This window comes from Struthio camelus, chromosome 11 (assembly GCF_040807025.1).
Source record: "Struthio camelus isolate bStrCam1 chromosome 11, bStrCam1.hap1, whole genome shotgun sequence".
In the NCBI taxonomy this organism is placed as follows: Eukaryota; Metazoa; Chordata; class Aves; order Struthioniformes; family Struthionidae; genus Struthio; species Struthio camelus.
In genome coordinates, this window is record NC_090952.1 from 13,377,218 (window position 1) to 13,388,884 (window position 11,667).

The 11,667-nt window shown below is 46.8% G+C and overlaps 1 protein-coding gene across 2 annotated transcripts in view; it reads right to left on the reverse strand.

Moving 5' to 3' along the window:
• The window catches only part of GPR50 (G protein-coupled receptor 50), a 50,124-nt gene extending 38,753 nt beyond the window's left edge, over nucleotides 1–11,371 (reverse strand). For both annotated transcript variants that reach the window (XM_068957268.1, XM_068957267.1), the window contains exon 1: nucleotides 11,165–11,371. In XM_068957268.1, the coding sequence (XP_068813369.1) occupies nucleotides 11,165–11,339 (175 nt within the window). In that variant the 5' untranslated portion in view covers nucleotides 11,340–11,371. The remainder of the gene's footprint in view (nucleotides 1–11,164) is intronic.
• Nucleotides 11,372–11,667: the final 296 nt, after the last annotated feature.

Here is an 11,667-nt window from a genome sequence, read left to right on the forward strand (position 1 = left end):
ACTTCCAAGTTTCAGGAAGGGGAATGGTTAAACATGAGAAAGCTATGCCATTGGCTTCCCTGTATTTCTTCCACAAAGAGCAATGCCATCGTACAGGGGATGTCAGGGGACAGAAATGTCCTTAGGCTTTGGCACAGCACTCTCCTTGCCAACCTGCCTAAAGAACAGTCCTGTTCTCCTCCGTTCCTGCCCTCTGCCACAGGATGGACTTGTAAGAGATGAAACATCACCCATCCTGGGCAAAGAAAGAAAAGCAAAACTAGCCAACCTGCAGAAAAAAAGGGGCCCTTCGTGCAAGGGACAGGACAGAGTAAACACCTTTCGGTCAGGGTCAGCGCGGAAAAAAATGGAAACTCTCAATTTTTTCCAGTGTTCAGAGGAAGGGACAGCCAACCCGATATTCTAAAGGGCACAAGGCCACACAGTGTCCTGGCCCAGGTTTAATCAGGACAAAACTCTCTCAGAAAGATGCAAAGAGAAACCACCTCTGAATTACCTTCCTTTTATTTATAGATCATCAGGTGATGGCTTCTCTTTTAAGCCTTACAATCTATTACTCTGCCAATCATCCAGGCAACAGTTACTTTGAGAGCATATGCCCACCTTCCTGCTTCCCAAAACATATCCCAGCTTCTGGTGAAGGACTGTCAGCAAGATAATTATTTGCTATTACCTAAGACACTATTTGGCCCTCTGAATCCTTCAGCAGCGTCAAGCTCTGGGCCAGTAGTGCTTTTTGGGAGTGAAAGGCCTTTGCTAGAGGCAAAGAGGGGCAGAGGGGCTAGAAAGAATTAAAGAGGAAGAAAGGGAGATGAGCACCAGGCTGAGGCCTGTTCCTGCTGCGAGGTGCACAGGGTGATCCTCCCAGGGATACGGGGTATTATTTTGCCTAGTACAAGGAAAACGCAGCTGCATCCTCCTGTTGCACGGAGACTGGGCCTCGGCCAACAGAGTACTTTGTGGAAGAGCATAGCTTTATACCAACACTTCACAGAGAAAGAGCGAGCTATTGCTAATACACGGCAGCTTCACAAAAAGCGCGTTTACATCCACAGAGGAGCAAGGCACATCGTGCTCCTGTGCTAACGTGGCTCAGAGCCCAGGCAGAGCAAGCTGGTGCTCGCCAGCACCTGCCCATGTAGTCCTGCCCTCCAATTACATCAAGAGGCCTGTCCTTTCCTGTAAAGGAAGAAATATATGACAACCATCCACAATCAACCGTGAAGAAACATGCTTCCTTTGTTGCCTTGCAGATTATAAAGCATAGCGCAGTGGGTTGTAGAGTTCCTAAGAGATGTAGATGAGTCTGGCACAGATTTTCCTACTCAGAGAAATTGTACTTTAAATAATTTGAGGCTAACTGTAAAGAGACCTGCAACAACACATAACAAAGCCTGTTGAGCACTGTGCAAAGTCAAATATACCTTGATTCTGAAATGCTAGAATTACTGCTCCTGGTGGAAAGCTGATTCATTTCCCCCAAATCATGTATTTATTAAAATACAATCTTCAACTTAACCACATACCATTTTTCCATTAACTTTCTGTTACACCCAAAACCCAGGCTGGGCATGGCCCATTTAGTGAGCAACTGACACTATTTTATCTCCATTCACTATCTGCACACAATACGTCATGTACTCTGCTGTGTTTAAATCCTACTCCAAATAAAAAAGATCATCTTGCAAATCAGTGTGTCACAGGAGGGACCAGTGGAAATTTCATCTAGAAGTTTATGGAAGTTTCACAAAGGGGTTCCTGAGATCCAGCACTCCTAAAATAGTTCCTTTTATATGAACTGCAAGATATTTTTTTTCTGCAAAAATAGCAAAAAAAAAAAAATTGAAGGCTTTGACCTCATAAAGTTTATGACATGGAATTCCCTGGGGATCTCCTATTGAACTGTACAAAGGACCAATTTAGAAATACTTCTGAAGCTACTGCACCCCAGAAAGGCTTATAAACAGCTCACATCTAGGAGACCTATCGTTTCCTCCTGCAGCTCTCCATGAGCAGTGCAAGCGCTCCCAGAGCACAGCCCTCACTGCAAGCCCCACTCACTCTCTGATCAGGACGACAAGCCCAAGCCTTCTCCTTGGTACCTGGGGCACATTGCTGCTCCCAGCTCCTTTTACAACCCAGGAGGATCCCAGCGCAATACTGTGCGGATGAGAGATGTGCAAGAAAGTGCTGGGTTGGGAACCTGACCTGAAACAACACAAAAGCTGGAGCACATGAAAGTGACTGCTGCATTAGTGTCAGAGATCTCTCCAAACCAGTCTGAGCCCAGGACTGCGCCCTGTGGCTGCAACACAAAGAAAAGCACTGTTGCAGCACTCACAGTATCTTTTCGTCTACGCCTTGCTGTGCAGATCACCTTCTAAGAAAAAAAATACATCTTCTTTCTCTCTTCTCCCTCCCCGTTGTTGCTGGTTCTTGGGAGAAACAGGAGAACAAATTCAGCCAGGGAACGCAACAGCGAAAGAGAGCCTCGGGACTCCAGCTGAAGTATCTTCCCAGCTGTCCCCGTTAACACTTCTGCTCCTGTCCCTACCGACTCTGTTAGGGTTACCTGCAGCAGTAAACCAGACTGAGACCGCTCCTCATGTTGCACTGCTATTACACTTAAAGCTCACACTTTAATCCAAATTGATTTTCTCGTGGCACCGTGGTTTTATCCCCATGTGACTTCCCCTTCTCTCACCTCCCCAGGCGAATGGCCCTGTTCCAGTGTCCACCTGTGCCATGGAGAGGAATCTGCTGTGACGCACAGCCCTGCTCACATCCCGAGGAGGAGTCTGCCAAGTGACCCCAGCTAATCACTCCTGCCCTTCAGTAAGGTAGCACAGGACCCAGCGACACTGCGGGAGCACCTGCTGCAGCTGCACCAGCAGAGCAAGCTGCAGCATGCCGGCACTGCTCCTCATGCCCCCGTTTGACAGCACTGCTCTCCAGCATCGCTCCGGAGCATTTTACAACCTACAGCAAGGAGGGAAACATCCTGCTCCAGGTAGAGTTTGGATACTTGTAAAGAAAAAGGGAAACCCAGGAGCCCCAGGGAATCGTGTGGACAGGCATGTGCCTGCTTTTAGACTGAAAGAAGGTGTGGAGAGAAGGATCTTTACCTAACAGGAAGAAATCCGAAACTTCCAGCCAACATGTTACAATTACAGAAATACTTGGCCCAAGAATACCAGCAGGGACTGCTACATTTCCATGGCACAGACAAGCCCATCAGCCACTGGGCGACCACTACACAGAGAGAGAACAATCAGTCCCTGCCAGTAAGTCCGCTCTGTCTGTTCCCGAGCCTGCACGTGCACTCAGGAGTACCCCATCTGCTTCACCAACAGGCCATGTTCTACAGCTTCGCTGTGGCAAGGTGAAGCAAAACCATACACCCCACGAAATCACCATGCCACCAGACCTGTCTGCAGCAGCCCTAACGTTACCATCAACTTTTCCAAGGACGACGGCACAGGGGGCATCACTGGCAGTCAGCTTGATATGACAAATTCATTACTGGCCTGTTGAGTGAGCCAGTAAGGAAGTTAAAAGCAAATGTTGTCATGGATCATTCCAACAACAGCAGACAAACAATATCAAGGCCCTTTTTCAGCAGCTCGCCCACCTATGGCACAAGCACCCCCGTTTAACAGGAACGGGGTGCTGGATGCAACATTTCCACGTAAGAGGACCCAGGGCCCTGGGAACGAGCGTGCATCTCCAGATGCCCCTCGAGCCCCAGCAACCCACAAACTCCTTCACTCGGCATTGCAGGCAACTGAGCTGCTTTCCTCCGTATACACATCACTGCCTCTCTCCCTCCTCCACCCCAGGGCAGGGCTCCCCAGGATTCATGCCAAAAGGGACAAACTGTTCCCTTGACAAACAGCACAGTTCTCACCTGAAGTTCAGCAGAGAGCCAAGGCACCTGTTCTATGGTCCCTAGCATTTCAGAGGGTCAGAAGCTGGATAAATCTGAAGCACTGGTGGGAGGTCGTTACAGACAAATGAATCACCAGAACAGATGAGCAGCTCCTTAAACATCTATCTGCAATGTATAGAAAGCAATGATGTAATTTCAGTCTTGTGACATATGCTGGGGGGTTCGTGTTGCTAAATAGATACACTTTTTTTTTAATATATATTTTATATATATATATATATATATATATAAAATAATTTCAAAACACCTACATATGGTAGATAGCTTTCTAGGACACAAACCAAGGAAAGCCCGTAATAGCTGGAAGAAAACCAATCACAGTTCTCAATAGCATTTGAGATACGAAAAAAGAACATGGTCTAATGTAACACTTTAAAAGGCCAATTTCCTAAAACCAGAAACAATCAGGCACAAAAGTAACTGAGAGAAACCACCTAAAATATATACATACATACATACACACACACACACACATATATAAATATAGTGCCGATTTGGAGATGTTTAAAGATACTTCAGAGGCCTGAAAACAAAAAGCCATATTCAAAAAAAGTTTACTTTGTTTAAGAAAAGAACTGTTTAAGACAGGAGCCTAAAGAAGAATTTAAGAAACAAATGTCTGTAACAAATTTTAAAAAACATATTTTTAGTAAGTGGAAGTCAACATATTTTATAAAGAAAGCTAAAAGATATCACAAAATTAATGGCAATAGGTATGTCAGAAGAAAAAAAAAAACAACAGTCTATTGATATAACAGGCTTGATGCTAAAAAAAAAAAAAAAAAAAAAAAAGTGAAATTATCCATGATGAAACAGAAGAGGTAGAAATTACAAGAAATTACAGTCCTTTCCAGATAAGGATGATTTATTTATATCTCAGCTATAACAAAATTCTCTGAATTCCAGAAGCAAGTCAGAAGGCTACTCAACATCTATTAAACATTTTTCACATCTGTGAGACTATAAAACTTATACCCAATACTGCATAAAGGAGCTCACTGAATCCCTAACATTGACCATTGACTTTTTTTTTTTTTTTTTGCACACATCACAGGACAGTCAGGAAGTTCCAGACATCTTGAAACAATAAATAAAAAACCCAGCTCAAACAAACAAAAACTTAGTGTCGTGCCAATATTTTAACAGGGTAAACGGACTGACCCAGGAACTATAGGCTGATTACCCTGACTTTGGTCCCAGGCAGAGTCCTGGAAAGGCCAAAGCAAGCAGCAAAGTATTAAAAGATGGAAACACAATTAGTGCTGGTCAATAGACTTTTATGGTAGGAGGACTTGTCAAATTAATCTGGTATTTCCTCTGAGATTACACATTTGGTTGACAAAAGTAACCGTGTTGACATAATACACATAGACTTCTGTGCAACATTTGACTGTGGCCAGTATGACAATCTGAGAATAAAAACCCCAGCACTATACAAACATCAGTGTAGTCCATATCAAGTAGATTAAAAACTGGTTGAGCCCAGTGACCTAATTATGGTTATACTTGCGCTGACTACCCCCACTGAGGTTTCAGATAACATTCCTACCAGGGACCGGGACCCACAAATCAGAAAGACGGCTCTTTGGCAGCACAAATAGTTAGAGAAAAAGCCAAAAATCTTTTTTTCAGCTGAAAAATGGAGGAGGACAAAACAGTGCCCATGATGCAGACAAAACAGAGACCCAGCCACATGGTCACCTTGCGCCTTTCCCTTGGACGAGAGAAGAAGGCTGACACTGCATCCCAAGATGACGCCTTTGCTGCAGCTACAGCGCTGGGTGCATCCTACAGCATTTCCTGGCTTCAGCCCCTTGCTGCATCAGCAGTTGCAAAGCTGGGGATGGAAAACATCCAGGAACTGAGCAAAGTCCTCCCGAGACCTTCCCTCCTCTTCCCCTCCATCTGTAATCTGCTCCATGACATTCACACTAAGGACCAAAGCATCTAAAGAGGCAGCAACCAGATCCCAGACCACCCGGTACCTATTTGCCCAGAGGCTGCAAAGGGGTACCCACACCCACCAAGAGCATTCCCTAACAAGAGCAGGAGTAATATTGGAGTGCTGCACCCAATCTTGAGGATGGAAACCAGGCAATGTGTGAAGATCGGCCACTGTCTCCCTCTCTCCACCCTTCAATCTCCCCTACCCAAAGCTACCACTGCCTAGACTTGCAGGCCACAGCGATGGAGAGCACCTGTTCACTGCACTGCTTGTGGTTTGCTATTTCATGCCCTCCATATAACAGTGATGTGGTGTTACACAACAGTAGCGTGGAGGAGGAAAACTGCCAACCCCTGGGGGGGTGCTGGGTTTTGCCCATCACCAACATCTTTGCTGTATGCAGAGGGCACTTCCAGATCAGGAGGCTTACAAACAACAGCAAACACCAGCGAGCGGAAGGGGACTCAGTTCCTCCTCTCATCTCAGCAAGAATCATGACGATCACCAAGTCCTGGCCAGGCTGTCACATATACCACACTCCGTAATTCTTTTCAGAAACTATCCAGAAGTTATAGGGATGGTTTCTGTCCCATTATTCCCCTTAGAGAGATATTTCAGGACTATCTTTCTGTTTAAACAGTTCTGTTTGAACAGGAAGGTTCCTACCTTCCTCCAACTTCTAACATAACTTCTGCCATTTATGCCTAATTTTACCTTTTCACTTCTCCCTCTCTTATGCACTTCCTTCACTCCCTGCAGATATATTTACATACGGCAGCCACATTTCATCTCAAACTCCATTTTGCTGGGCTGAACAGGATGATTTTATTTAGTTTCCCACCCTAACAGCAGTCCTCCATTCATTCCCTTGCTAATCCTAGACACCATTCTCTGAACCTGGTCCAGTCTGAGATGACCCTCTAATTCTATCCACTTCCAAATATTTCCTACCACAGATGAGAGTAAATCCTTGTCCTATGTTCAGAAACATGTTACACTGTAATAAGAGAAGTCACTGCACAGGTACAAAATTCAGTTTCCTATCAAGAACGTTTCATCCACATAGAAGTATCTCCATGTAATCTAGTTTATTGACAAGTTAACCTAGTTTCCTCAGACCCTGTCTTTTACCAGGAATTCCTGTTCGTCCAGCGCCTACCACATCTTACGTAACAAGACCATACTTATACAAGTAAGAATTTGCAAGGTCAGGCTATGAAATTGTATGTCTATTTAGCATGGAGGTTTTGAGGGATAAAGACGAGATGGAGGCCTGGGCCCTTGATTTTAAAAACAAACAAATAAATAAATAAAAGTTTCTATGATGAAACAAACAGAAACCTAGGTGCCAGGGTGACCTGAAGCCTGCCTGACTGAAAAAAAAAAAAAAAAAAAGAAAGGCTTTGTCTAAGCAAAAGGTAAAGTCCAGTTCTGCGAACACCTGTGAAACAAGAAACATAACAGCCTTAACTGTTCACAGGTTCATGCTCTTCTTAGGTAGCCAAGACTGCCGGTACAAACCCACATCCCACTCGGGGTGGGCTTGACAGAGATCTCATCACATCCCAGGAGTCAAGTAGCACACGTTAATACATGTTTGAGACAGAGCAAGTGCAGATACCAGCAAGCCCTGGGCCTGACCTTTCATCCTTCTGTATGCAAAACTCCAGGCAACGTTACTGCAAGATGTGGGTTTTCAAGAAATGCATATTTTGGCTGTACACCCTATGTTTTCAGAAAGTTTGAAAGAGCTAGAAGTGTATTTCCAGAGCCTTTGCCCAAAGAACAGACTGATTTATTTAAAAATTTTGACTGTTTGTTGGTGCAGATTTTCACGTTTGTGAAGCTAGCAGGAACCACAAATGAGAAACTGTAAACGCAGATATGCCAGCCACTTTTAGTCAGTCATGATTTTGGGCCTGCCATGTAATAAAAACACCATTCACTTGTATTATTTCCTACATAGGGTCTTAAACTTCGCTCAGCACTCTGAGTACCTTCCAGTAACAACACAGGAAACACAAACATCCATCTGACATATGTTACTCCCTTCCAGAGGGGGGAGGTAGAACAGAGCGATTTTTCTTGGAAAGCCTTAAAGGTCAAGTGTTTGCTTTTAAATTAATATGTTCACCACTGCATACTTGACAGTGAGAGCAAGGTGGTCAGGTTTGTGAAGACTCTCCCAGAAAGTTCAGCCCTTCTCATCCGCACCCCCATAAAAAGTCACAGACATCTCTTCTGGCAGAGGAGCAGTTATGCCCCGTGCCCTTCACCCTCAACCTTTTAAACATCCAGCACCATGAGCACACGGACCCAAGCCGGGAACTTAATTGGAAACTCTCAGACTGCATACACAGGCAGCCCCAAGCATCCAGCTCTCTGGATACCCAACCCTCCCAAGTGTTAACAGCTTTTTGCCATTTACACCATCTTGCTCTTGTTTGCCAGAGAAATTCTGAAGGTTTAAATAACCAACTCCAGCTCACTGTCTGCCAGAACGGGAAGGAGCCTACTGGAGATAACAGAAACATTATCCATGAACACTACTATACAAAAGCTTAATTTCAGCAGCGCTCCAACATGACTGACCCAACGACCAACTGAGGATGTGAACCCTCCAACAAGGAGAAAGCCCTGGGCCTTTCAATGAAGCCAGATTTCCTCTGCCCACAGGCACCATCTCTTTCTGTTCGTTCAGTTCCAGGCAGCTGTTCCTCACCCATGAGCCAATATCCTCCGGGCACTCGGTCACCTTGGTGGAGATGCCTCTTGCGAGACAGAAGGTGGAGGCCCCGGCAAGACCCTGCTGCCAGCCACGCACATACTCTCTGCCCGCTTTAGCCACTGGCTCTGCACAGATGCTGAAGTGTGTCAAGTACTGCAGAGAGCTCTAGCAGGCTGCAACCGAAAGCCCCATCCCAAAGAGGGAGGTCATCTGCCAGAGCCACCAAGGCAGTGCCAGTTTCTCAGTCTGAATCCAGCTTATCCTGCAACATCTTTTTAGCTCCAGGTGATGACCTTGCAGCTGGGCTCTTGTTGCTCCCCTACGAGCTTGCTCCAGAAATGGATGGCTTGGCACTTCCAGGATTTCGCAAGAACTGACACATCCGTAACAAGTGTCATTTTTATTTATTGGACCGGCTTAGCGTATGTTTGAAGGAGAACAGGAAATTCTTTGTCTAAAGGACTTCTAACTGGCTGCTGCACTCCAGATAAGCATCCTTGTTTGTGGGTTTGTTCACATGCCAGGAGGAGCACAAATTGAGCTGAGACCCCATGACTTCTTGTTCTGCGTTCAGGAAGGCAGGCAGTCTGCTTGCTTGCCGACATGGACAGATGCAGGATGTTGTTTGAACATCCTAAACACCCATGATCTTTTCAGCAAAATAAGATGACAGCAATTAGATGCTGGTTAGACATTCTACCTTAACGAACATGGGACCATCATCACTAGTTCGACAGCCTCACCTTCCTGTTCCTGACCTCTCTACTGACTTTGCAAACGTATTCCCAACTTAGGCTGCTGACTGAGAGAAGAACAACGCTCAGGCCAGTGAATCAGGACAGGTCTCTTGATAACTACTACTGCTTTGAAGCGTGTACCTAAGAATTCTCCACTGGTCACGCTCTGAATTCTATGCATAACAAGAATCACTTCCTCAGTTAACAAAGATTTCACTTGTATTGGTTTTACTAGTACATCCCAATGGCTTGTATTTAGAGCAAAAAACAAGCTACTGAGAATTACGAAGATTTAGACAATATCTCTGTTACCACTTAAAGGGAAAGAAAGTTGTTCTTTTACACTTTTGCTTTAATTTTAACTCAACCCACCTAAGAAACGTTCTTAAGACATGAAATGCATTCAAGCAATTAACAGTTTGAAAGGTGATAAAAGCAGCTAAATAGTTTCAGATCTGCTTGCTGCACTTCCTAGCCAGATGACATAAACCATTATTTATCAACTTTTTATTTTATCTTAGCAAGTTTTGTATTTTTCCTTCCCAAGACCACTGATGATAAGCTCACAATGCTCACATTTTAAAATAATGCTATTTAAGATAATTGAAAATACCTTTCCCAACTACATTTAAGTTCTCATAAACCCAGTATAACATTTTCATGTATTGTGGATACTGTGGGCCACGTTACATTTATCAGTTAAAACAGAATAACTCATTGGACTAAGTCACTGCGTCCAGCACCCGCCATAGCCAGCAGCCACATCGTACGCTTCCACTAATAAACTAAGCCAATGTTAAAGTCAGTAAGGCATCGTCCCGTTATTCTTACCCATGGGCTACTTTTACCGAACTCTGCTGAGTTACTCCGTATTTAGAGAAGAATAAAAGAGAGAGCAGGGTCTACGCTTTGTATTATAGACTATAAATACTGGACACATTTCATCACAACCATTTTACAAGCTGTAAAACTAAAGTTCGTTTTATCTCTTCTGCTGTAAAAGTACAGTCACTAACAAAACGTACTCTAAGGTACCTTTTCAGCAGCACTACATAGACTACCTGAAACTTCTTACAGAACAGTGTTTCTTGCTAAAACAACAAAACACAGCAGGCAGGAAAAGGACACTCTCAAAATACGTAGCTTTCTTAAAAAACAGTTAATACTAGCATTCCTATTATAATTTTCCTGGGTTAACTCATTAAAGAGGTCATTAAGTAAAGCCCCAAGCCAGATTTTCAAACTGCCCGTGGAAAAGAACTGGAAAGTCTTTACTCTTTGCTCGTAGTTTGTCATCTAAAGCACAGCCGCTTTACGATGAAAACACTGAAGAAACAGAGGCAAGGCAGGAACCCCAAAGCAAGCGTTGAGCCCTGCGAGAGGTTCTCCCTAAGAACATGAATCATCTCCTCCTGCACCTGACTCTCACCATCCTCCTGACTAACTCCTGCTTTCCTCGCTCTTTCCCGGCAAGCTTCTCACTGAAATTAATGAGAGTTTTACCTGAATTACGACTTCAGGACTGGCTCCTTTATTTGCAGCTGTCCCCGGGAGACAAAAAGTTCCAAGAAGTTGGAGGACAAAGAAGCAACACGGGGAAGAAGAACAGTGAGTGTGCGCGCCGGTTCGCCGGAGAGGGCAGAGGAGAGAGGAGCGGGCGCTGGGGTCTCGCCGAAACCTGCCCCTGCCCCCGCCCCGCCCCAGCCCCGGGAGCCGCCGCCGGGGTCGCGCCGGGCCGGGGCCGAAGTTTGGGAAGCTGCCGCCCGGCTCCCCCCGCGCCGCCGCCGCCGCCCTCCGGCACTCACCGGCGTTGCGGAGCTTCTTGTTCCTCAGCACCGAGAGGATGACCAGGACGTTGCCCAGGATGTCCCCCACGATGGTGACGATGAGCACGGCGGCCAGCGCCGTGGCGGCCCGCGCCGCCGGCCCGGCCCCCAGCCGGCAGCCCGGGCAGCTCCCGTTGCTCCCCGGCCGCTCCATGCCCGCCTCTGCTCTGCTCTGCTCTGCCCGGCCCGGCCCGGCCCGGCCCGCCGCCGCTCCTCCCGCCCCGCCGGGGGAGCCCCGGCCCCGCCGCCGCCGCCGCGCAGCCCCCGCGCAGCCCCGGCCCCGCCGCGCTCCTCCCCGCGGCGCCGCGCACCGCCCAGCCCCGGGGGCGCCGCCGCCGCCGCCGCCGCCCCGGCAGCCCTGCCTCGGGGCCGGGGCCGGGGCCGGGGGCGCGGGGCAGCCCCGGGCGCGGCGCGGCGCGGCCCCTCCGCAGCGCTGTGTCATGGCGCCACCGCGCGGCGGCGGCGGGGAGCAGCTTCCCCGC